General features: G+C 41.1%; 1 protein-coding gene across 4 annotated transcripts in view; it reads left to right on the top strand.

Annotated features, from left to right (window-relative positions):
* Window positions 1-24,527, top strand: part of ADAM12 (ADAM metallopeptidase domain 12) — a 353,132-nt gene that overhangs the window by 295,424 nt on the left and 33,181 nt on the right. For all 4 annotated transcript variants that reach the window (XM_073354062.1, XM_073354060.1, XM_073354063.1 and 1 more), the window contains 3 exons: window positions 9,252-9,429; window positions 13,028-13,117; window positions 15,152-15,347. In XM_073354062.1, the coding sequence (XP_073210163.1) occupies window positions 9,252-9,429; window positions 13,028-13,117; window positions 15,152-15,347 (464 nt within the window). The remainder of the gene's footprint in view (window positions 1-9,251; window positions 9,430-13,027; window positions 13,118-15,151; window positions 15,348-24,527) is intronic.

Raw genomic sequence — 24,527 nt, forward strand, 5'->3', positions numbered from 1 at the left:
TGGGAATCTTCAGAATTACCAGGGCCCAATTCAAATAAACCTAAAGCATTTATATGTGAAATTTAAACATTTCGGTGAAAAGGCTTTCTTTTTATAATCCTGGAAATTTCATTGTAACACAACAAGCTGTTATCGCCACATAGCAATTCAATTAGCCACTAGCCTGACCTTCACAATTACATATTGGGAGTGTAAAAGCTACATTGTAAAGAACATGCCAAAAGCTATATAAGAAATCTAGGCTTGCTTTTAAACCACTGACCATGAACTATACAAGTGAGAGCTTTGATATCATGTGTAACAACATGGCCCAATTTCGTGCTCTACTTTATTGATGCTCTAGGGATTAAAACTATAAAGGAGAGAAAGAGTAAAAAAATAGGCTAGAAAATAAGTGTGAGTTGTCACACATTGGGTTTCTTTTGAAGCAAAATTTATATTTTAATACTATATAATAGAAAAAGCTCTATTCCTTTAGCCAAATCCTCTCCATTCAGCTGAAGAGGGATAGTGGAAAGATGCCTCCTATCCCCAACCACTCCTGGGATTGGTTGACTGCTGGGTCAGTCCCCAGCAGGTTGTTCTAATTTATGCCACCTGTCAATAGCCTCAAGGGGCCATTGCAGCAGCCAGGAATTAGTGGAGTGCAGGCATGCTCCAGCTATCCCCCTTTTCCCAGCCACGTCCCCTTTGCCTGTCACGGGCAGTGAGATTGTATAGGAGGGGGGCTCTGCAGAACCGCATGCTTCTCCAGCGTCCAGGTATGCCTCTTTAGGAATGCTCTACACTGCTTGAGCCACATAAAGCTGCCTTAATACCCAGCAGGATCCGGCCCCTAATCTTCAAGCTGTTTGCTTGCATTAGACTTGTGGGATCTACTTTAATTAAATGATTCTGATTTATTTTAAAAATACATAAATGGATCCATCATTTAAATGGAAGACTGAGACATAACATCCCCCATCTGGCACTTGTCTAACTTGAGACAATTTCTGTGAAAACTTGAGTTATACAAAGGCAGATGTAATGTCAATGATGAAAATCTATAGTATTTAAACACCTGTTTAGATATCAGATAAGGTTGGGTTTTACCGGCTGCTTAGTGCATGACGGCTGCTACATTCCCTGTGCTTATTTAATTCATTACCATAAGATGCTATACAGGACACTTGGAGTCTGAGAGATGCTGTGTAATAGCAGGATGAAACTGTATTTGCTATGTTTAGACATCTCAAAGGAGGCCTTAAAAAGTTAGTTTGGAAAGATTAAAAGAACATTAATGTCTTGAAAGCTAAACCAAACCCAAGCGGATGATTGTTTTACTGAAAGGGAATGTTGTGTAGTGGGTCAGGAGTTTGCGTGTTTGGAAGCGGGTCCTCAGCCAGTTTAAGTTGTCATAACTCCATTGAAATCAACACCCTACTGCAGTCAGTGGCACGAGGACACTTTATGCCAGCTGAGGATCTGCCCCTCGTAATCCTGAATTCTGTTTCTATCTCTGACATTGATTTTTGCTATGTGATCTTGGGCAAATCGCTTAGGGATAGATTATTAAAGGTATTTAAGACCTAGCTTCCATTGATTTCAATAGGAGCTAGGTATCTAAATACCTTAAAAAATCTGACCCTTAGGCCTAAATTAACCTCAGGATCGTTCCTCAGCTTGTTCTCTGCAAAGGGGGTGGTGATATTTAAGCCACCTTCACAGGGCTGATGTACATTTTAATTGATTGTTTGTTTGTAAAATACTTCATGTCCCTGCCTGAAAGGTACTGTATAAATATTGTTAGAACAGTGGACATCAATGAGGATGGAGAGAGGGCTGGAATAAAAGCAGCATAGAGGTACTGGAATTGTGGTGAGGAAAACTGTTATGGCAATGTTCTAAAATTCCTGGAAATAAAAACACTGCAGAATATGATTCTAAGCAGTGATAGTCATAATAATCTGAATGTTCCTGTAATGGGGATTGGAGGTTTGTAAGAATAAATGGAGCACAGGAAAAAATCTGCTCAGAACAAGTGCAGCTGTTTAACATCAAATTGCTGAAAAGGAAACCAGCTAAAGTTCAAAATGTTACAGACTAGTACATGAGTTTAAGGGCACTGGTGATTAGGAAGACAGGAAAATAAAATCACATTTTACTGAAATGAGAAGCCAAGAGAATCTGAGGCGAGATGGGGCTTGATCCTGGAAGGTGAAAAATGATTCTTTGAGATGCTGAGCATCCTGTACTTACAGTGAAGTCAGTGGGAATCAAGGGTGTTCAGCACCATTGTGGTACCTGGCAGGATCAAGCCCATAGTCATGGGGTCAAATGCCATCTTGGGATAACTCTGATGACCTCAAATAGGTGTGGAGTCAACAGAGTAACACCTGGGCTGAACTGTGACAATTTTTTCTAGAAATGTGTGACTAATGCATACATATGCTGCCGCTCGGATACTCAAGGTGTCACATCATGGGTTGATAACTGCCTTGGTGTAACTGATCCCTTGGTTTGATCCTTCACTAGCACCAGGTGTATCTTCCTGGAAATGTCTGAGAAATATAAACTAGGTGCAGGATTAGGGAGATTATTTCTCAAATGAGGTGGCACATTAACTAGGAAAAGGTTGGGGAAGATAGAGACTTGGAATTTGGGAGGATGTGGGTTTGATTAGAATATAACAGAATCACTAACCAATCTAACCTTTAGCAACAACCCAAGCAGGACTCTGAGACACCGCTCCTGATGGGCCATGGTGTTGGGAGTCAGGCAGGGATGAGTGAAGACTGGTCATGCTGGTGCAGCTCTTCTACCTGCCTTTCTCTCAGCAGCTTTTTCACAGCATCCTCCAGTCTGGGAGATTTAAGAGGGACCCGAGCCATATGGGTAACAAGAGGCAGGTCACACAAGGGAGGTTTGCTAGGAGTCTCCACTGTCTCCTTCATGATGTTCCCTGGGCAGAGCCCGTCTGTGAGAAACTAGCTACCAGGGACAATCCTCAGGAGGGTGGCTTAGGAGTGCCACGGATTGAAAAGGGACTCAAGTTCTGCTGTCTGGACTGGAGCAGCCAAGCTCAGGTGGACTCAGTGGTGAAAATCTGAGGGTATGAGGGTATGATTTCTGAGGGTATGAATTGAGGTCCAGCCTGGCCCTAGAACCACCAGAACAAACTCATGATCCTGTCATTGGAACTCTTGCCTTCCTCTCCCCTTACCCACTCTTTTGGGGTGTGGTCTCCCTTATCTTTATTGTGAATGTAAATTGTATGGAGCCAGGATCTCTCAGGGAGGTCCTACAAGGCTGGTTGGCAGTGTAAAAAAGAATAAGAATAATCATCTTCAGGTCATCATGAGCCAGGGGTTTCTTCTCCTATGCAACATGCTATGAATTACAAGATATTTTAATAATAGTATCTCATATGGCACTTTTTAGCGATTTATTTAAAAACAGTTTACAAAGGAGGTATCATTATCCTCGTTTTACAATGGGGAAACAGAAGCATATGGAGAAGAACCAGAGTTTTCAAAGTATTTATGTGTCTAAAGATGTATATAGGCATCTAGTGTGATTTTCAAAAGCACCTTGATTCCCTGAAGTGACTTGCCTAAGATCACCCAGCAGGCTGGTGGCAGAGCTCAGAATAAAACAGAGGTCTCCTGAGTCCCAGTCCAGTGCTCTATCCATTAGGCCATACTGCCTCTTGTGGTATTCATTGGTGTGGACAATCTGAGAGGCAGTGTGGTCTGGTGGACTGGACATGACTAGGAGTGAAGCTGTCTGGATTCTGCTCCCAGCTCTGCAACTGACCTGCTGTGTGACCTGGTATGAGTTGCTTCACCTTTTGGTTTCTCTTTCACCTTTTGTCTTTTTTATCTATTCAGACAGTAAGCTCTGTGGGGAGGGACAGTCTCTCTTACTGTATTTGTGTACAGTGCCTACCACAATATTCCTCAGCCCTGTTCTAGCAGGTCCACCCCTGAAATTGAGAGGACAAGTTAACCTCTGAGTTCATGCAAAAGACTCTTAACTGCTAGAGTGTACAGGGCAATAGTGTGTGCTGCAGTGGTAGCATTAACAGAGGATTCTGAGTTTCTTAAAGGGCACTCTCAATGATGCCACTTCACGTACTTAATGAAAAGAACAGGTCAACAAGGACTAAACGTAAAAGCAGATGTATAGAAAAAGAGCTGGCATTTACATGGCTTAAATATTTGAAATAATAATGAATGGAAAATGTTCTGAATGGAACAAAACCAGGCGCTGTCACATCACTTACTACTAATGGCATCATCTTGCTAAAATGAATGCCTCATTTGTAGATGTGAACAATAGCATCTTGCTTCTGATGGGAACTAGAGCATTAATTTCATGAGACTCTGCACCCAAGTTTCAGTATTAAAGGAACATGGGTGATGTTGTTACAGAATGCTGGTAATTCAAGAAAGCTAGATGTCGTGGGCCAAACTTGTCCCTGCCGTAAGCCCACTGAAGCCAGTGGTGGTGTACCAGGGATGATTTTGGTGCTATGGGTGTATATCTTCAGCAGGCATGTTTGAATTGAAATTATCCATGGTGGGTAAAATTTACCCTTATGCAGAAAATCTGTGCACCATTTACATGCCACTTAGGATCTCAAAATAAGTTGGACTCAAGTAGTGCTTAAACTGGCCTTGTGCTGGGCCTCTGCACAGCGGTGAAATAAGATATATAAGAAACATATAATGATAGTGGCTTCAGTGATGGATAATGAGCTATATGGTGTATTTTACTAGCTGTAGGTCAATAACCTGAATCTGCCACAGGACGGTAGTTATGAAAGCTGTTACCTTCTGAAAGTTCTTTAGTGCCCTCTGTGAAATGAGCTGATGGTCTGAAGTGAATTCCTACAAAGGGAGGGCCTGCGATACCATACAAGCTGTCACCACCCCCATTTGGCACCTGTGTTGAAAGTTTCAGGAGACAGATAAAGGACTGCATGGAAGGTGGAGACCAAACTACCTTCTCATGTCTAGAAGTGGTTGCTCTAGGTCAGGTTTGAAGCATTTTGGCAGAGCAGTGTGAGGAAGCTTGCTGTATCTGTTCTCTGGAGGACTTCAGTCCACATGATGACTACCCCACCAACTTTCACAAGCTCTAAATTTGTTTAAACTGATAACATGCCTAATGCTGTTGACATATGATAGTTATTGCTCCATCCCCCTCCCCACCAAGTAGCTCATGGTGCTGCTGAAACAGCATAAAAATAACAGAACCAAAACATCATAGCCTAAAAGCAGAAATATCAAATGACTGTCATGTGGGGAGGTAACATCAAAGAAATGGGAAAAATCTTAACATCAGAATGTCAGTGATGTCAGAGACCAGTCCTGCTTCCACAGAAAATTCCCAGTGGCTTCAGTGGATGTAGGATCCTCCCCTTCGTGGGTGAATTCACTTTTCAAATGCTTGTTTCCAGTTGCTGTGCTTTTCTCATTGTTTGTTTATTTTTTGATTGCTTGGTTGAAGAACAAATATTTTCAAAAAGTTAGTCTTTTCTTTTGTAAATAACACGTGCTCTACTGATGTCAGCTGAGGAAATCAGTGTCAAGAGCAGGAAAAGCCAGAAGATGAATGGGCCTCTTACTTAAAAATAGGAAACAGCTTGAAGTTACTTTTCGGGGGTGGCGGGGGGGAAAAGAAATCTCATTCAATAACAATGACATTATTTTGTCACTGGTACAGAATAAGGGTTCTGTTCTCCCAGTGGTGGACACATGCACCTTCCATTCATATGAACAATTCTGGGCATTCATAAAGGGAAAGATATAACCCTAAATATTCAGAGTTTTGACCAGCATGCTGCTGTAGCAAATTTACTGAGCTGTTGAAACTGTTTACAAAAACAGCAGAGAAGGAAATAAAATGTATTATCTATGTTCCCACAACAAATTTTGACTGAACATATCTGTCTTTATGTCTCTCTTCACGTTGGTGGGTTTCAAATAAACGCTTACCAAAAAACTACAGGATCAAGTATTCAGATATTCACAGCTTGAGGCAAGAATCATGCCTAGTTAAATCATAGAATCCTAGAATATTAGGGTTGGAAGGGACCTCAGGAGGTCATTTAGTCCAACACCCTGCTCAAAGCAGGACCAATCCCCAACTAAATCATCCCAGCCAGGGCTTTGTCAAGCCTGACCTTAAAAACTTCTAAGGAAGGAGATTCCACCACCTCCCTAGGTAATGCATTCCAGTGTTTCACCACCCTCCTGTGAAAAAGGTTTTCCTAACATCCAACCTAAACCTCCCCCACTGCAACTTAAGACCGTTATTCCTCATTCTGTCATCTGCTACTACTGAGAACAGTCTAGATCCATCCTCTTCGGAACCCCCTTTCAGGTAGTTGAAAGCAACTATCAAATCCCCCCTCATTCTTCTCTTCCGCAGACTAAACAATCCCAGTTCCCTCAGCCTCTCCTCATAAGTCATGTGTTCCAGCCCCCTAATCATTTTTGTTGCCCTCCGCTGGACGTTTTCCAATTTTTCCACGTCCTTCTTGTAGTGTGGGGCCCAAAACTGGACACAGTACTCCAGATGAGGCCTCACCAATGTCGAATAGAGGGGAACGATCACGTCCCTCAATCTGCTGACAATGTCCCTACTTATACATCCCAAAATGCCACTGGCCTTCTTGGCAACAAGGGCATATTGTTGACTCATATCTAGCTTCTCATCCACTGTCACCCCTAGGTCCTTTTCTGCAGAACTGCTGCTGAGCCATTCGGTCCCTAGTCTGTAGCGGCGCATGGGATTCTTCCATCCTAAGTGCAGGACTCTGCCCTTGTCCTTGTTGAACCTCATCAGATTTTTTTTTGGCCCAATCCTCTAATTTGTCTAGGTCCCTCTGTATCCTATCCCTATCCTCCAGCGTATCTACCTCTCCTCCCAGTTTAGTGTCATCTGCAAACTTGCTGAGGGTGCAATCCACACCATCCTCCAGATCATTTATGAAGATATTGAACAAAATCGGCCCGAGGACCGATGCTTGGGGCACTCCACTTGATACCGGCTGCCAACTAGACGTGGTCCATACAGAATCTGTGAATCGTGCATATGTATGATGCTTGCATTTATGCCAGAATTTGAAAATGCTGTATGTCTGCCTACCTGTTCGCATTCACATACACAGAATGTTCTGTGCAACTTTCTCCCATCAAACCAAGAGTTGTCAGGAATCACCAATTGAGAGAGCTGTGTGTGGCTCAAAAGCTTGTCTCTCTCACAAACAGAAGTCAGTCCAATAAAAGATATTACCTCACCCACCTTGTTTCTCTCATATCCTGGGACCCACAGGGCTACAACTACACTGCATACAATCAAGAGTCCACAGTTATGCTAATCTCCCCTGGTTCTATACAAGGGTAGGTAGGAAGGTTTCTCAAATTCCCTTCATTTCCTTCCCCATTATCCCCAGATCCCTTCCCTGTTTCCCCTAAGAGCCCAAGGCTTCTGAAAAGTAGCCTGACTCCTCTCTCATGCTCCTCTGAACATTGATAGTTTCTCTTCAGCACTGTCATCCTACTAAACATTAACATTTTCCAGAAACCAATTCCTTAAGTGAAGATTCCTGTTAGCTTATTAGAGTCATGTTTCAGTGAACCACAGCATTGTTTAGTTTAGCAAGTCAAGCCCCATAAGTGTTCGGTGAAAATTATTTTCTTCTTCAGAAGCACATCTGCATCCTGTGCTAGAGAGCTGATTATTTTATTTCAGAAGAATCTGTGAAAAGGTAATTTTAAATAGGAGCAAATTAATTCTTTGCATAAGGTACTCTCCACCTTACTGTAAGATCCTAATTAACCTTTCTAAATCAACATAGGAACTTAAACCTCCATTACATTTACAACTGTTGCAGTCTGGGTTTTTTTCTTTAACTAGAAAGGATCCTTTCTCTGCTGTCTCTGGGCATGGTCTCACAGGCTCTGAGAACACTTTCTACTCTCCATTATTAGAAATAACAATTGATTCATTAAATTCTGTAAATCAACAGCATAGGACTTTCATTTATTATCTTATTTGCCTGTTAAGATTATACCCTGTTCTTAATAATATGTGACTGATAGAAAGCATTTAGGGAACAAAGCCCAGTCATCATCAGTCTGGCTTCCTGTGCTGCCATGATGTTGAATTACTGCCTGACTGCAGAGTGGTGGTGAATAGTGTCCAAAGTCTTCAGGGAAATAAGACAGCTTGCATGTTATTTGCCAGCTGGTTGCGATCCAGATCTAATGTAACCATACACATGTCCCAGTGGAGAAAGGGAGCTTTGGCATTCTTTACAGGGTGATAGCATGATTTCCACAGTAATGTACCAGTGACCAGATCCAAGTACTACTGAAGTCAGTGGGCCTTGGGGGCCTGGGCCTGTTCTCTTTGAATCAAGTGATAAACATCCATTGACAACAGTGGGTGCAGACTTGAATCCTCTGCAGTAAAAGCACAGAGCATTGCAGAGCATGTCTGTAGACTTGGTGCTAACACCCTTTGAGCATCTTAAAAAGGAAGTTAAAATATTCATGCCCATGACCAGTAATCAGGGGAGTCAAATTCTGCTTTTGCACCTGTGTAAATCCATAATATGGGTGGCTTCAGTATTTACTTTGGATCCATCCTGGTATAAAATGAGAACAGAATTTGCCTCAGATCCATGGTCCCTAGGCCTTGACTTCAAGGCAAGTTTTGCTTGCCTGGGGATTGCAGGAGTGGGCTTGGTATTTAAATAACTTGGTATTTTTCTCACTTGATTTCCCTAAGAAAACCATGAGTCTACCAAGATGAAGGCAAAGGGGCCTACAACTTCTCTCTAATAAAATGTGGTAACTTTAAAATGAGAGTGAAATCTATAATTTTGGGCCAAATTTTCAAAGGGGCCTTAAACTAGCTCCTAAGGCCCTGCCGACGATTCTGCACTTGTGGACGGTGCAGGATGGCCTAAACTAGCACTCAAAATTTTGCATGCATAGTCAGCTATGTAGACATCCAGCTCCTGATTTGCAGGCAGAAGTCTTGTTTGCATCCATAAGTTAGGTGGTTAAGCATGGAAATTCTCTTGGAAATAATTGAGTCTAGTCTCAAAATGTTTCTTGGAATGGTTCAACCTACTATGAATTCTGTGTGGAATGGTGAATAATGGAAAGCCTGGTGCTTGTTTGTGTATAGAGGTACAGGGGGGTCATCTGAAAATGCTAATCTTCCTCTTTTTCAATCTTTTTCTCTCCCAGCTATCCATTCCCCATGATGTTCAGCAGCTGCAGTAAAAAGGACCTGGAAAACAGCCTGGAAAAAGGAGTGGGGATGTGTCTCTTTAACCTGCCTGAAGTTAAGGAATCATTTGGTGGACGGAAGTGTGGGAATGGCTATGTGGAAGATGGAGAGGAGTGTGACTGTGGGGAACCCGAAGTAAGGCTGTCTCTCTCTCTGTCTCTTAGAATTACTGCTTTTCTCCTTGCTACCAATCTTTTATGGAGAAGAGGGCAAGAGTGCTTGCAAATTAGTCAAAGTACTTTTTTGAGACTGATGGGTATTAAATAAAATTCTCCTTCCTCCTCCTCCTCCATTTCTCAATCTCAAACCTTAATTAAACTCTCCAAAATAGCTGTTAGACTCCGCTTTTCATTGTGTCTGATTGCAGTGCAATAGGCAGGCCTAAGTGTCATATTAGTGTGGTTTTACAAACTACCTGTATCTCTTAAGATTAGTGCCGGAGAACTTTAACCATGTTCCTATTGGGATTTGCAACTTGGGAATCCCTTTCAGTACTACTTAATGACCTGAAACCAACACAAATTAGTTAAAATTACTAAGATTTCTCAAGATACCATATATTAGCTGGAGATTTATTTCCTTGGATTTGGAGCTACTTGCTTTTATAAACTAAATAATATCATAAAACATTGCTCCCAGGAAAACCTGCTTCCATTGTTATGCACAATACATTTCCCACTTTGGTTTGAATTTTTTCTTTGCTGCCATTTGATTCAGTTGCCTTACTAATAGAAATAACCTACACTACTTACAAAAAGGTTACTGCTACTTCAAAGCTGATTCAATTTAATTTAGTGTATGTGTCAAAGGACTGCTCGAATCAGGAGAGATGATGCAGAAAACCAGGATTAAAATGATATCTGATCAGACATCCGTACTTCTTTTGGCCTCAATATTCATTGGTCATATTGAACTTCTCCCAGACTAACTGAATTGAACACATCAGCAGATGAGGCATTTGTCTCCTCTGATAAATATGGAACTGCTGACAAAATAGACCCAGGGCAGTTAAAATAGCAAACGACCGCTGTAGCCTTTCCATACAGTCTATTGAATTTGTACAGCCCATAAGGGTTTCCTGACAGCTCACTCATTCTTTGGGGTAACAGGATTGAAGAAGTAGGCTTATCTTCTTGTTTAACTCCTCTAGAGTGTCAATAGCTTGCAAATAGCTTTCTAATCCAGTTATCTTTCTCATTTTTACTTGAGTGTTAGTGACACCTTTTTAGAGTCGAAGCCACTTAATGCCATTGAATAGTACCTTGATCTGCCTCTTCTTTCTTTGTTTTCTTAAATATGTTAGAAAACTGTGACTCAGGTACAATGGATTGAACTTGCAGTCTCCCAGGATAGTCTGAGAGGTACCAGCAAATCTGTTACATTAGTTAATGTTTCACTTATCAAGTCGTTTAGAGCAGTGTCAGTACACCAGTGCTAATGCAATACTATATGGCACCAGTCACAGTGCACCTCTGGATATGAGACTGTCGCATGCTGCACATTCTAGTTGTTTTTATCAACTTTCAAGATTAAATATCATTGCAAACATATTTATGTACAACAAGTGGTTTGTCCAATGAGTTAGAATCACATACTACAATTTTCTTTGCTCTGCTCATAAAAGCTTTACCCAGGAGTAGAGGTGTATTTAATGTCCAGGTTTAAGAAGTTTGTGCGCTATGTGATGATCACACAATGACCTTGAGTTTTTGGCTCTGCAGGACCTGTTAACCAAGACATTAGGGTCAAGTTCTGAGACCCTTATTCATTGGGTCATTGAGAAGTATGCATCTCAGTATAAGGGTCAGCTAAGGGTAGCTGATTACAGCCCTTGCTACGTTACCACAATTAAGACAAGATGTGAAATCCTGATTAAGACTGATGTCAATGCAAAACACCAGTTACGTTCAGCATTCCCGTTGTGGCCCACATTAAAGCTTTATGTACAAAGAGAGCTGAAGGATGTGCTGCAGGCGTATTCTGCAGCGCCTGCTTCCTTCTTTTATTTTAAAAATTAAACAATTTTGAAACAGACCACAGAAAACGTGTAAAGTACTGTAACATCTTTTGGGCAGCAGAGAGGTTCATTGTAAACCCCACGTCCTGGAGACAATGGAAGAAATTATGAGAGATGTTGGTGCCTTGTGATAACAAGATGGTCTGTATTATCAGTAACTAACATCTCTTGTGGAATGCAGGAGTTGTAATTTGTTTGGCTGAAATGCTGTCATAGGCCAGGAAACCTACTCCAAGAAACCCAAGTCCTATGCTTTTCTGTTCCTGTGAACAAGAAATATTTTGAAGTAGCAGCCCAGGCTTGTGACTTCCCATCTCTCCTCCATCACAAAACTCTCTTGCCAGCATTTAAAAGACAACACCACAGTTATGACAATTTACCAGCCCAGACGCAAAACCTGTTCGCCTGCCCTTTACCATGATGAGTAACAGGGGAGTGAGTGATTAGAATTTAGCAAGAGGGATTTTGATTTTTGGTTGGAATGTCATTCATAGCCTCTATCCTACTTTTGAATATTCTGTAGCATGGATAGATGGCAGGCTGACTTAACACTGCTGAACAGCAGTTTCATCTGCTGCTATTTTAGATCTGAGACAGATGTGATTCAAGTGCTAGTGATTTAGCTTGCAACTCATGACTATAATCTCAGAAGCAAATCCACTAGTTTCTTAAAGTTTTTATTGTTTCAGTCTAAGACAATAAAGTTTGTAAAAACCCACATACATGGGAAGTGCCACAATCTAATGCACCAACATGAACTGAGAATGTATCAGTTAGTGATAGTGCCGTTCATATTTTCTACAAAGCCCTATTATCAGAATAGCTCTGATATAAGACTATTGCACTTGCATTCTCAGCAGTATTGAACAATATTATTATCTCAGTCTTTATAACAGCCACCAATCCCCTTGCAGTACAGAATTCTGATTAGATACTTTCTTAAAAGGGAGGACTGTAATGCTCATGTTTAATGACACCATAGAGCCCATGTGTCAGATTCTCAGCTGAGGTAAATCAATACCGCTCCACTGAAGTCAGTGAAACTATGCTGATTTACACAGCTGAGGATTTGGCCTCTAGTTACTCTCTAAACAAGTGCAATATCTGTTCAGTATTTTAACAAGAAATAACTAACAATTAAGGTGGGTTAGGTTCATTTTTTTCTTATTCTATCTAGGAATAACTGACAATTAGGATTGGCTAGATTCATTTTTTTTTCTTATAATGTCTTGGAGACTGTCATATCTTTAGGGTTAGATTCGGTTATCAGTGATCCTGTGCAGCCTCATTGACAACAGTGTCACTGCCCACACATAGCTGAGGACAGAATTTGGCAATGAGGATTTGGGCCTAATTCACCACTACATTCCTCCAGCTTCATACTAATGGAACTCCATTGATTTCAGTGGAACTATAACCACTGGTGAATCTTACATGTATATATTGTACATGTTAATAATATATGGGGCCTGATGGTCAGTAAATAGGCATAGCTCTATGACCCTTGCTGGTTTACTACAGTTACTTATGGGGTCATAGATTTCAAGGCCAAAAGGTCAACTAATTTGAACACCTACGTATAATTTCACAGTATTTCTTGCATCGAACCCATAACTTCTGTTTGAGCTACAGCAAGCTTTTTAGAAAAATGTTGACTCTTGCTTTATAGCCAGTTTTTATTTAAAGTTGTCCAATTATAATTTACTCTCCATCTAGGAATGTACAAACCGTTGCTGCAATGCTACGACCTGCACTTTGAAAGAAGAAGCAGTGTGCGCACATGGACTTTGCTGTAAAGACTGCAAGGTGAATTTGTAGAAAGGTTTCTTATTTCTGTGGAGTGGCAGAATTCCATAATCCTCTTAATTGCAGATTAGTAAACAAGGAGGCAGAACAAACAAATTGGTATCATTAAGCATTAAGACACTTGTGGTGTTTCATGTAAGCAGTTAAAAAAAAAAAAATCAGCCAGAAGCAGCAGCTGAAGATACAGGGTCAAATCAATAGGCCCACCTTAATCGTGTCTGCAGTATTTGTGGCTGTTTCCACTCGTGCATGCAAAATCCCTGCATTTGTATGAACTTCTGCATGCAGATTTTTGCAGACACTTCTGGATGCTATGCCATGGCAGGCAATCAAGGTATGCTGGACATGCTTCATATGCTGTATCTGGAGGGGTTCTTAAGGAGGATGAATGTTAATGAATTCTATTAAAACAAACTTTTTTGTTGGCAAGTCACAAATGGCAGCAAATCTTAGCCTTGTGGCTACGGTTATGAGCACCCAGGCAGGGTTGCCACAGACAGTAATACACAGGATTGGTCGACGCTACGCACGGCTCATGCGGCGCCTCATGGTCTCGGACACCATCCGATGGTCCAGAGACATCTACATCGAGTACATCACCGGCCACCGACAGTACCAGGAGGAGTGAGCCGGTACGACATTGTGCACCCACTGTGGGAAAAAGACTGAGAGGCCTTCCCCATCGGACCGTATGAACTGGAACCATAAACCCACTGAACATTAAATCCCACCAAATGAGGGTAGACCCATCCCCACCATCGTATTCACTCACTATACTCCGCACCTGAACATAGCCGTTATGTGGATAACTTACCCCGATAGCTCAATGTCTGTACTCTGACCGGTTAAACTTTTACGCCCAGTCGTGGAGATGGCAGATTATTATGTAATCCTTACTCCACCAGCTCCTAAATCGAATTTCGTACCCCTTGATAATCTGTACCTTATCCCCTGACAACCAGAAACTTCTATACTTGAACTCTGTACCGTTTCTTATTTCAACATTATCTTAATAAAATTATTAATTCCTAAGTCCTCAAAACAGCTTTTGAGTTTGAGCTAGTAAGGTATCTAGGCGGGGTTTCAATGAGGCTAGCAGGCACTGTTTTAAGCCTGCTTAGATGCTTTTCTCATGCATACAGTTTATCAGAGTCAGTACTGAAGCCATTCTGTCTGTTGTCTAGAATACCTTGTTGATGCAGTTAAAAATTTAGCTCGACTCCAGTACATAACCATTGTCATCTTGTTGATAAGTAAGTACTCAGAATGGCTAGGTCCCCAGTTACTGATTAATTGCTTTCAGCTCTGAAGAGAATGAAGTCATTCTGTTAAGCAATGCAAGGACAGGAGCAGCTATCTGGACTGGCTATACTCTTGTGGAGGGTGGGGAGATTTGAAACATGTAAAGAGAAGCATCTTTTATGAGAAACAGGCCACGCAGTTCAGTATGCAGGAAAGGGGGAGAGGATAACCTGTTCCTGAGTTAGCTGTATTAATTAAGGCCAGAACGTGTAATGTTACATGGTTAGTTTGCTGACTCAATAGTTATGTCATTACAATCACCTTGAGCATGTAATGTAGACCCAATATCGACAGTGAACCACTAAAAATATTTTCAGCCTCACTTTTGATCCGCACGTACAGTTGCCGTTTGCCATAAAACACCACATGCTTTTATGTCTGCAAGAGCAATTAAGGAGGCCCCTTGAAAAATTGATGCTAATTCTTTCTCTGTCTATTTAAAAACCAAACCACTGTGAAGGTAACTAAAGGCCAAATTCTACTCTGAGGTGTACTACATGATCCATACACTTTCATCTAAGAGCAGAGTTGTGCCCTTGCTTTGAAAATGTGCCAAAAACCTTTAAACAATATGTTAAATAAATTATATATAAAGTGCTCTATTGTCTTTATGCTGTGCTTAATGGTCAGTTGGTGCAGAGCTACTGAAATAAAACATTAATGTGTAGCATAAATTATACCACCGGATATCTTTTATTGATTGGAATTACAGCAGCTTTTTTCTTCCTTCAGTTGAAGCCAGCAGGGATTTCTTGCAGAGATTCAAGTAATTCCTGTGATCTTCCGGAGTTCTGCACTGGAGCCAATCCTCACTGCCCAGCTAATGTATATTTGCACGATGGACATCCATGCTACAGAGTAGATGGGTATTGTTATAATGGCATATGTCAGACTCATGAACAACAATGTGTCACACTCTGGGGACAAGGTAAGTTCAGAGTACAAAGAGCTGGGTATTCTAGGTATTATGTCAATTTTTAATAAAATAACAAATATCATATGACTTTGGAAGGATGTGCAAGAAGTACCCATTGTGATCAGAAATACACTTGAAGATGTGCCAGTTTTTTGTTCACAAACATATTAATAGATTTTAAGACCTCTGTATTAATAAAGTTCAGATAAGTAAAGAAGTTTAGTTTTAGGGGTTTAGGGCCAGATCCTCAGCTGATGTAAAGCAACATAACTTCATTGAAGCCAATAGAGTTACTCCAATTTACACTCTGAGGATCTGGGCCACAGTATTTTTTGTTCCGATGGAACAGTTTTAGGATTTGTTTTCCCCTTTTGTTCAGAGTGGTGTCTAGTGGTTATAGCAGGAGACTGAAAACAATGTTCCTGGCTACTACTAACTGGCTATGTGACTTGAGGCAAATTACTGTACTTAGGCCCTGATTCTGCCATGACTTCACTGGGACTTAAACACATATTTAAAGTTAAGCACGTGCTTGAATGCTTTGCTGAACTGGGGCCTCTTGTCATCCTGTAAGATGCTGAGCACTCTCAACTCTCGTTGAAGTCATTAATGCAAATGGAAACAAGGCATTAAGACCTCAGGAGTTTACAGCCTGATTTGTGTGTTTGTTGTGTGTACATACACAGTCCCACACAAAAGTTGCATCTGAACTACTCCATCAAATCCACCAGTACGCTAGCAGCCTTACTTGCAAACCATAGACATACTCGGTGATGAAATCCACTTTTAAATCCCATGGATACAGGAAGTTGTCTCATGTACAAAACAAAAACACTTTGTAAAACAGTTTTCTATACAATGGAACGTTACTCAGTTGAATTGTTAGTAATTCCTGTCACTGAGATAAATCCAGCTGAAGGTCAGGAAGCTGAATTCCCAGGGCTCCATTGCCATCTTCATTTCCTGAGGAAGAGGTTCCTCTGGAAGCTCCGGTGCTCAATGTCCATTTTCTCACTACCGTCTTTAAAAAATTCTGTGTAATGTGGGCTGTGCTGCGTCACAAGCCTACAGCACAGAGGAGCTATTAGGGCACATTTATTGGGAAAACGGTCCAAGATCTTGTTGAGCCCGGTTGGTCATGAAAAACCTTACCTGGAATTACCTCATTTGTCTCATTTGCACTAGAACAATGATTCTCTGAATTACAGCAACAGCCAGAAATGGTGCAGCTAAACAGGAGGGAGTAACAGTATAAGGTTTTTATGGCATGGTGATAAAACCCCTTGAGACTTTTAGCATTTGTGACGTTACACTGTTGCCAACCCCAAATCGAGGGGTCTGATTCTGATCTCACTAACACCTTTGTAAATCAGAAATAACTCCGCTGAAGTCACAGAGTTACACTGGTTTAAATCCTCTCCAAGTAAAATCAGATTCTGCCTCCTGTATCCCATTAGAATATGTCAAACAGCCTGAGTCTTTCTTCCTAAATGAAATTACAGATACCTGGTATGGTTGTGGCTTCAATAGCTGTGTTATTTTTAAGGCACAAGGCCTGTACCTACTCCTGAATACAGTCGTGTTTGTGAGAATCAGGGCGAGATCCTCAGTTGGTATAAAATGATAAAGCTTCATTGATTTCACAGGATCTACCCCAGTTTATACCAGCTGGCCCAAGGCTTTTAAATAATTGTTGAATAAAACTCCAACACTGAAGGAAAGAAAAAAAGTACAGCAGCTGGGAGTAAAACAAAATACAAAACCACTATGGTGAGTTTGAGGGCTGGATATGTGGACTAGCTTCCAACTAGACCCCACTTAACTACACTAGAGAGGCACATTTTGGGCAAAGAGCAGTGATTCATAATAAGCATCAATGAAAACTGGAGTATGGTTAACCAGAATACTGTATATTCTAGGTACTTGAAGTGAGCTGTAGCTCATGAAAGCTTATGCTCAAATAAATTTGTTGGTCTCTAAGGTGCCACAAGTACTCCTTTTCTTTTTGCGGACACAGACTAACATGGCTGCTACTCTGAATCAAGCAAGGATGTTAATCAGTGAAGAATTATAGCAGAGCTGGAGATATTTACCATTTACCATTATAAATAGCAGTAATGTAATGCTGGCACAAAACAGTCTCTCTTAGAGCCTAACATTTTTATATTAACCTTAAAACAACAGATGTGTAGCTTGACTCTTTTATAGAAAAAACAGATTTTACACTTGATTGTACAGCAAAACTCCCAGCTGGTGCCAATAGATCTCAGATGTGTGAGTTGAGAGCAATTTTTCCCACTTTAATTCAATGCCATGTAAGAATGAAGTTTCAGTGGCCTCGTCTACACAAAAACTTTAGGTTGACCCAGCTATCTCACTCAGAGGTGTGAAAAATCCACACCACACAGCGGCGTAATTAAACCGAACCTAACCCCAGTGTAAACAGCACTAGGTTGATGGAAGAATTCTTCTGTCGACTAGCTACCCTTCTCAGAGGGGTGAATCTTAATGGGAGAACCTCTCCCATCAGCATAGGTAGTGTCTACACTGAAGTGCTACAACAGCATAGCTGCAGTGCTGCGGCTATGCGGCTGTAATGTTTCAAGTGTAGACAAGCCCAGTGTTTTCTATTGTTCTTTTTATACTGCAGTAATGTGGGAATCATAAAAATACTTCCTGTAAAGCAAAAAGAGAGCCTGAACATTCTACGATGCTTTTCTTAGCCACGTCTTTATAATATTAACAGCACCTTACAATGTATAAATTTCACGTTTGAACCCAAATTGTTATAATTATTAAAAAAAAACCTACTGTAGCCAGAGAGAAACACAGACCCTGGTTCACTCTCTCACTTGCACACATCACCTGCTCTTCTTTTTCTTCCCAATAAGCAAGTTAGAATAGCAGGAAGTTGTGTGGGATAAAGCACAGTAAGGTTTCCTGTATAAATATATTCAAGTCCTTGGTCTGGGTGTCCTTTGTACATGTTTATTTACAAAGGCCCAGTACCCCCACCTCCATGATAAATGTTGATCCTATGTAGATCTAGTTAAAGAAAAGCCATGAGAGATATGAGTTTGTTTAAATTAGGGAGAGCAATGAGAATCTGTTTCAGGAACAGAAGAACTACACTGTATCATGTTCCTTCAATGCTTCAAGCAGATAAGGCCAGTTTGCATGGAGAAGTACTTTTCATGACCCTGCCACCCAATAAAACCAGCAGTATTTTAGGGTTGAGCATACCAGGATATCATCTTTCTTAAAATAATTTGGCATGTTTTTCCAGAGTCCATTTAATCTTTGTAAATTAAGTAACTCAAGACCAAATCCTAGTCCACTGTGTATATCCACACAGTGGAGCCCTCAAGAGCTGCCTAGGTGTCACAGAACCTTGCACTTATCTTCAGGACATTATTTAGTGCTTACATGACTGACCATTCCCTGACAGGGGAAACTGTGTGGCTCATCTTGAGTAAGGCTTTGTCTACACTGGCAAGTGAACGACAAAACTTTTGTCATTCAGAGGTGTTAAATCACCCCAAAAAGGGAAGGCACCACTGTGAACAGCACTTTGTCGGCAGGAGCACTATTGCCACTCATTGGGGGTGGAATTTTTTTTGTTGGCGGGAGAGCTCTCTCCTTCCGACATACAGCGGCAACACTGCATGCCTTGTAGCTGCATAGTGTAGACATAGCCTAAGACAGCACCTGAATGACAATTTAGCATTAGAGCTACCAAACAAAGAAAGTAAGGGCTTGTTTGGAAGATACAGCGTGGGAAGGAGTTTTGCAATACTCATTGAGACCCCCAAACCACTTCCTTCACTCAGTCTTTTGCCCACAGGAGCACAGATCATGGACTAACATGTAACTTCTGGCCTTCTCTTCATTCAGTCAGTTGCAGCCGAAGACTGCAGTGATGTTAAATAATCTGAGTGTAGGAAAGAGAAGCGCAAGCAGCCTCCTACCCCACACCTAGACACACTTGGGAAAAGTGCATAACCTCTTGGATGCTCAAAGGCCTCCACAGCTAGAGTTTGGTCCTAGATCAAGGCCACTTACAAAACATACATTGTGTGTTTCACCAAGCCTTTGGCTGGACAGAAAACACTGCTGCTGGTGGAATAAAAGCATACACAGGGAACTGTCTCTAAAAATAACAGTAAACTTGTTAAAGAGCATCCACATTGTGCTCTGCCCCCTGTACGCAGAATATTTTTTCCTATTTCACTCTTGCATGTGTAAGTGACCAGGTGGGTGAGGTAGTATCTTCAGAAGATCTCTGTGTAGCTCAAAAGCTTGTCTCTCTCATCAACATAAGTTGGTCCAATAAAAGATATTACCTCACCCACCATGTCTCTAATATCCTCGGACCCACACAGCGACAGCAACACTGCATACTTTTGCATGTGTGTCATTTTTAATATTAAAAGGGTAAAATGCATCTACTTGAAACCTTTTTAATTCTAAAAAGTCATATTGCCATTGATTTGACCTATTGACAGTAATATGACTGAAGGATACATCAATCGTAAATGCCTTTGTATAATGTCTGCTGCTCCATCGGCATTTTCTGGAAAAGCTAGATATGCAGATAAAACTATTAGAAAGAGACAAATTATTGATTTCCTGGGAGTGGAGGAAATGTTAACCTTTAGACTGCTGGCATTTTTTACACTGACAGGCAAATGAATCTTTAGGAAGGGTGTGTGTGTGTGTGTGTGTGTGTTTTGTTCCTGTGTGAGTAATGTGGGGCAGATTGTGCAGCCGAGTGACACATGGCATTCTTGTTGGATGGAGTCTGTCTGCTGGTGCTATAGCCAGCCGTTGCAAGTAACAGGGATTATCATCTGAGCTAGTACCCCGTTAGTATGAGAGAAGAGAGGGCTCTGCTAGATGACCATTCATTCCCTATGAAGAGTCTGTGACTCTACAACATGCTGGTGCTTCAGGACATACTGCGGTGCTCATCTTCTTCCCGGCCTTTTCCAGGCATGGTGTAAATGAGGGCTTTGGGGAGCCAATTGCAGGCACTGGCTTTTTAATAATTAGTGGGCAGCTGATTTTGTTATGTGGCTGTTTGAACAGCCATGGTCATTTGTTTAGGAAGCGTTCTTCTGCTTGTATGTGTGTGTTTGCTGTGGGTACCTATGCTCAAGGCAGAAGCTCTTAAGAAAACAAAAAACCTACAGCAGTAAATCAAGATAAATTAGGACATTATAATACAGGTTGCCCCCATCCAAACTGTCTGTTTAAACTATGGTTAAATCATTTTACCTGGAACTCTGGTCTAACCAAGCTTTAAATTGATTTATATCTATCTGCATGACCAGTAAATACAAATGAACTTTATATACCCAAATTCACAAGTACTTGAACATGATAAAACGTGATTACCACAAATTTAGGCCCAGTTCCTCCAGTCCAGCTAGAGCTACAAAGTTAGTATCAAGCACAGACTGGGACTCGTTGGGACCCAGCATGTTCCCCAGTGCAAAGCCGAGCAGCTTAAAAATTGGGCTGTCTTACACAGACTGCCAGCAGCCCACCAGAGCCCACCCAGATGGACAGTTAAGGGCCAGTGATGCAGGCACTATACTAGCTCTGCACCACCAGACTATTCCCCCTATACAAAGAGACTTCTCCATTGGCCAGAGAAAGCAGGTTGAGGTCTGCTTTGCACCACCGAAACAGCACAAAGCAGACTTAACAGGATGGAGAATCACGGCTTTAGCCTGCAAAATTTAGGATTCCTGCGTGTCTTTCTTGTATTTATTTATACACGGTTACATGATTGATACTCATTAGTGTAGTGTCTGAGCTTCAGGTCTCCCACTCACCCTATGGGGTTATTTTCCCCATTTGAGAGACCAGGCACAAAGACACAGAGAGATTAAACATCATGCCCAAGGTCCCACAGGAAGTTTGTGTCAACATTGAGAATTGAACCTACATTTCTTGAGTCCCAGTCTAGTCTCTTAACAAGACCATCCCTCCTCTCCTGTCTGTTTTTCATTCCAGCACCTGGTACTTCTGTGTTTGTACCCTCCTCTGCTATCAGAACTTTCTCGCCTTCCCAGATTCGAACCCTCCTTCTTCGCCTGGACTGTACTCTTTAAGCTATTTTTTAATTAAAGCCGGTCATGGAAGCATCTGAAACCACACAACATTTCTCTGTTTCTGTATTATAACTAAAGAAATGAATTTATCAGTTTGCCCATCTGAAAAAAAAAATCTATCCAGGCTGACCACTTTAATGGCATGTTTGCACGTGATGTGATTTCAGATGTCTGATTTAATTCCTTGAAAAAAAGATTTGGACAGGAAGGGCTGATAGGACCTTAATTATAGGGTTGCAATGCTATAATTATCAATAGCAAAGTGAAATAAACTCCGCTCATCCAGATCAAGGAGCTTAATATCCACTGGAAATATTTTCACAAATCATTTTGTTTCTTCCTCTTGAAGTAGCAAAATAGAGAAAGACAGCTCTTTCTGCTTCAGTTTATGTGCTGAAATTGTGATAAATGGGCTTCTTCAAGAAACACACCATTATGATTTTCTTCCATAAGTGTCCTTTGAAATCTTTCTTTTAACCCAGTAACTCCATCTGTTCACTTTCCTCACACATTTATATGTTTGCAACTACAATAAATCCAAAGCTGGTAAAAAGACCAGTCTGGAGAAGGCTTCAGCCATCTGAATCCCAAGCCAATGAATGTTGTGCTTTCAATTAGGAGACAGAAATTTAGAGCTAGGATTTGGTTTTCAGACCACAGTTGACCAGTGGGAGTCAGGTGCTTTTACACGCAGAGTATTCAGAGCCTGGTAGGAATGGACTTTCTGTTCTCTAAAGGTCTATTCTCTTAATAAGTAACATCAGTTTGAGTTGAATGTTCCTGTTGTGCTAGAAGAGACAGATGTGTTCCCTGTCCAGCAAGGCCTCTTTTGTCATCTTTAACATGCTGGCTGCTTCCACATTAAAAAATATAGGTGGGTGTCCCACTCTAAAGGTTCAGTCAGAAAATAAAAATATACCCCAATCTGCTCTTCTTCTTCATCCAGATCCTTATCCAAGGAATGGCCATTGCCTTATTGAACCCTGATTGCTGGTCTTGAGGCAATGCAGGTGCATGTATGCAAGCAATGCTTTTACTCTGCTGAACCCACATATCATTCTGGTGCAAACATATCTGTGCTTTGGACTGCCAGAGTGAAGCATTCTCTTGATACACTCTCAGGGGAAGTGTTCATTACTGTAGTAATATAACATACTACGTAAGAGGTTTCCCAGATGAGAAGAAGAGACCAGAATCAGGTGCACAAGAACTATTTAGTGTTGCATTCCTTTGGTCAGTTATGAAAGCTGGGGCTAAATAATTAGGTCTGTGCAGATGTAAGAGGAAACGGAATTAGGTATACTTGATTTTTTAACTTATCTCCCCTTCTTCCCCATCCCACTTTCCCTCTCAAAAACCAGTCATAGCCTGTGCACGTTTTAATGTTAGTCTGATATTGAATAGCCATTGGCCCTGAAATGGAAAGTCAAGAAGGAAATCTCATAGAAAATGAAAGTCGCATTTTGGCTTTCATCTGGCTAGTTTATTTTTCTAGATGCTTCAGTCAATTCACAATTATTGGCTGTGGTTTTCTGAAAAAAGTGCAAGGATTCCATGTGAGACCTTTTTAATAGTCTCAGATTTGAGAAGTATCCTGAACTCAGCAAGCTTGTTAGTAATCATTCAAAGATTTCAGTCTCTTGTCCTTCTCTCCAGGAGAGCAGCAGCTCATATTTTGTTCCCCCTATGCCCTATTTTCTGGGTTTTCCAGTTTAAATATGTAAAAAGTTAGAGGAAGGTGGGGAAGCCATCTAAAACCTATCTTTAAGATTGCAAATTTTGTCCATTGTAGCATTACCTTGCTGTTCAGTTAAGGATATTCTATTAGTCAAGCTTCTGACTGTGAAATGTAGATAATTAATTGAGGCTTTAATCTTTGGATTATTAGTGAAAAGATTCATACTAACTGTAACTCTTTTCAGCATGTTTAATTTTATTCTCCAAGAGTATGAAACTCTTTTTTAACCTCCCTCTTTTAAAAGTTTTTCCCCCAAACTGCAGACTTTTTACTATATACACACACTTGGAAACAGCACAAAACATTTGGCAATTGTAATGCTCACTAGGATATTCTGTTTCTGTTGTTAAGGAGTAGGGACATAATGTGCTAAAATTGTAATATTCTCAGCCTGCAGGTTTTCAAATCATTTTGTTTTGTTCTTTCATTTTCCTGATCCGGACAAAAGTCCAATGCTTGTTGGCTGTATTCTACACGAGGGCTTTTTTTGTTAACAGCCACTGGCATAGCTACATCAATGCTATCAATGGTGTGAGTGCTGGTACAAGCAGAGGTCCAGGCATCTGCTTAAACTTTAACCACTGTGCCATCTAACTCTTCTCAGAGCAAGTCATGGCGCTTGGAATGCCAGTGATGACTTGCACACACTGTTCCCTCTAAACTGTGCACGTGTGCGTGCACACACAGATCCTAAACCTCGTGCACATGGCGAAACACCGCCTGCACAAAAATTTGCACAGAAGCACAAAAATTTGCACAGAAGAAATTTTTTGCGCACAGGGCCTGCCAAAAATTAGAGGGAACATTGCTTGCACATGGTGTATAAGTACCTCCATGGGGAGAAAATATCAGTGACTAAACCTGTTTACTAGCAGATAAAGGTGTAACAAGAACCAAATGGCTGGAAGTTACAGCTGTGCATTCAAATTAGGTATAAAGTGTGAATGTCTAACAGTGAGAGCAATCACCATTGCAACAACCTACCCAGGGCAGTGGTGGATTCTCCATCTCTTGAAGTCTATACATCAAATCTTGGGTGCTTTTCTAGAAGATAATGCTTTAGTCAAATACAAGTTATTGGGCTCAGTACAGAAGCAACTAGATTAAATTCTATGGTCTGTGTTATACAGGAGGTCAGACTAGATGATCTAAAGCTCCAATCTGGCTTTAAAATCAATGTATCTGTGACCTGTCTGTACAAGCATTCCCACCTTTGCTGTAGCCAAAGAAGCTGCACTGGTGTTGGGAAATATTTACATTAAAAAGGCTAGTGTAAATAACGTGCAGGTGTCATATAGCTTAATGGTCTCCTAGCTCAGCCACTTCATTAGAGAA

This window comes from Lepidochelys kempii, chromosome 7, assembly GCF_965140265.1.
Source record: "Lepidochelys kempii isolate rLepKem1 chromosome 7, rLepKem1.hap2, whole genome shotgun sequence".
NCBI classification, from domain to species: domain Eukaryota; kingdom Metazoa; phylum Chordata; order Testudines; family Cheloniidae; genus Lepidochelys; species Lepidochelys kempii.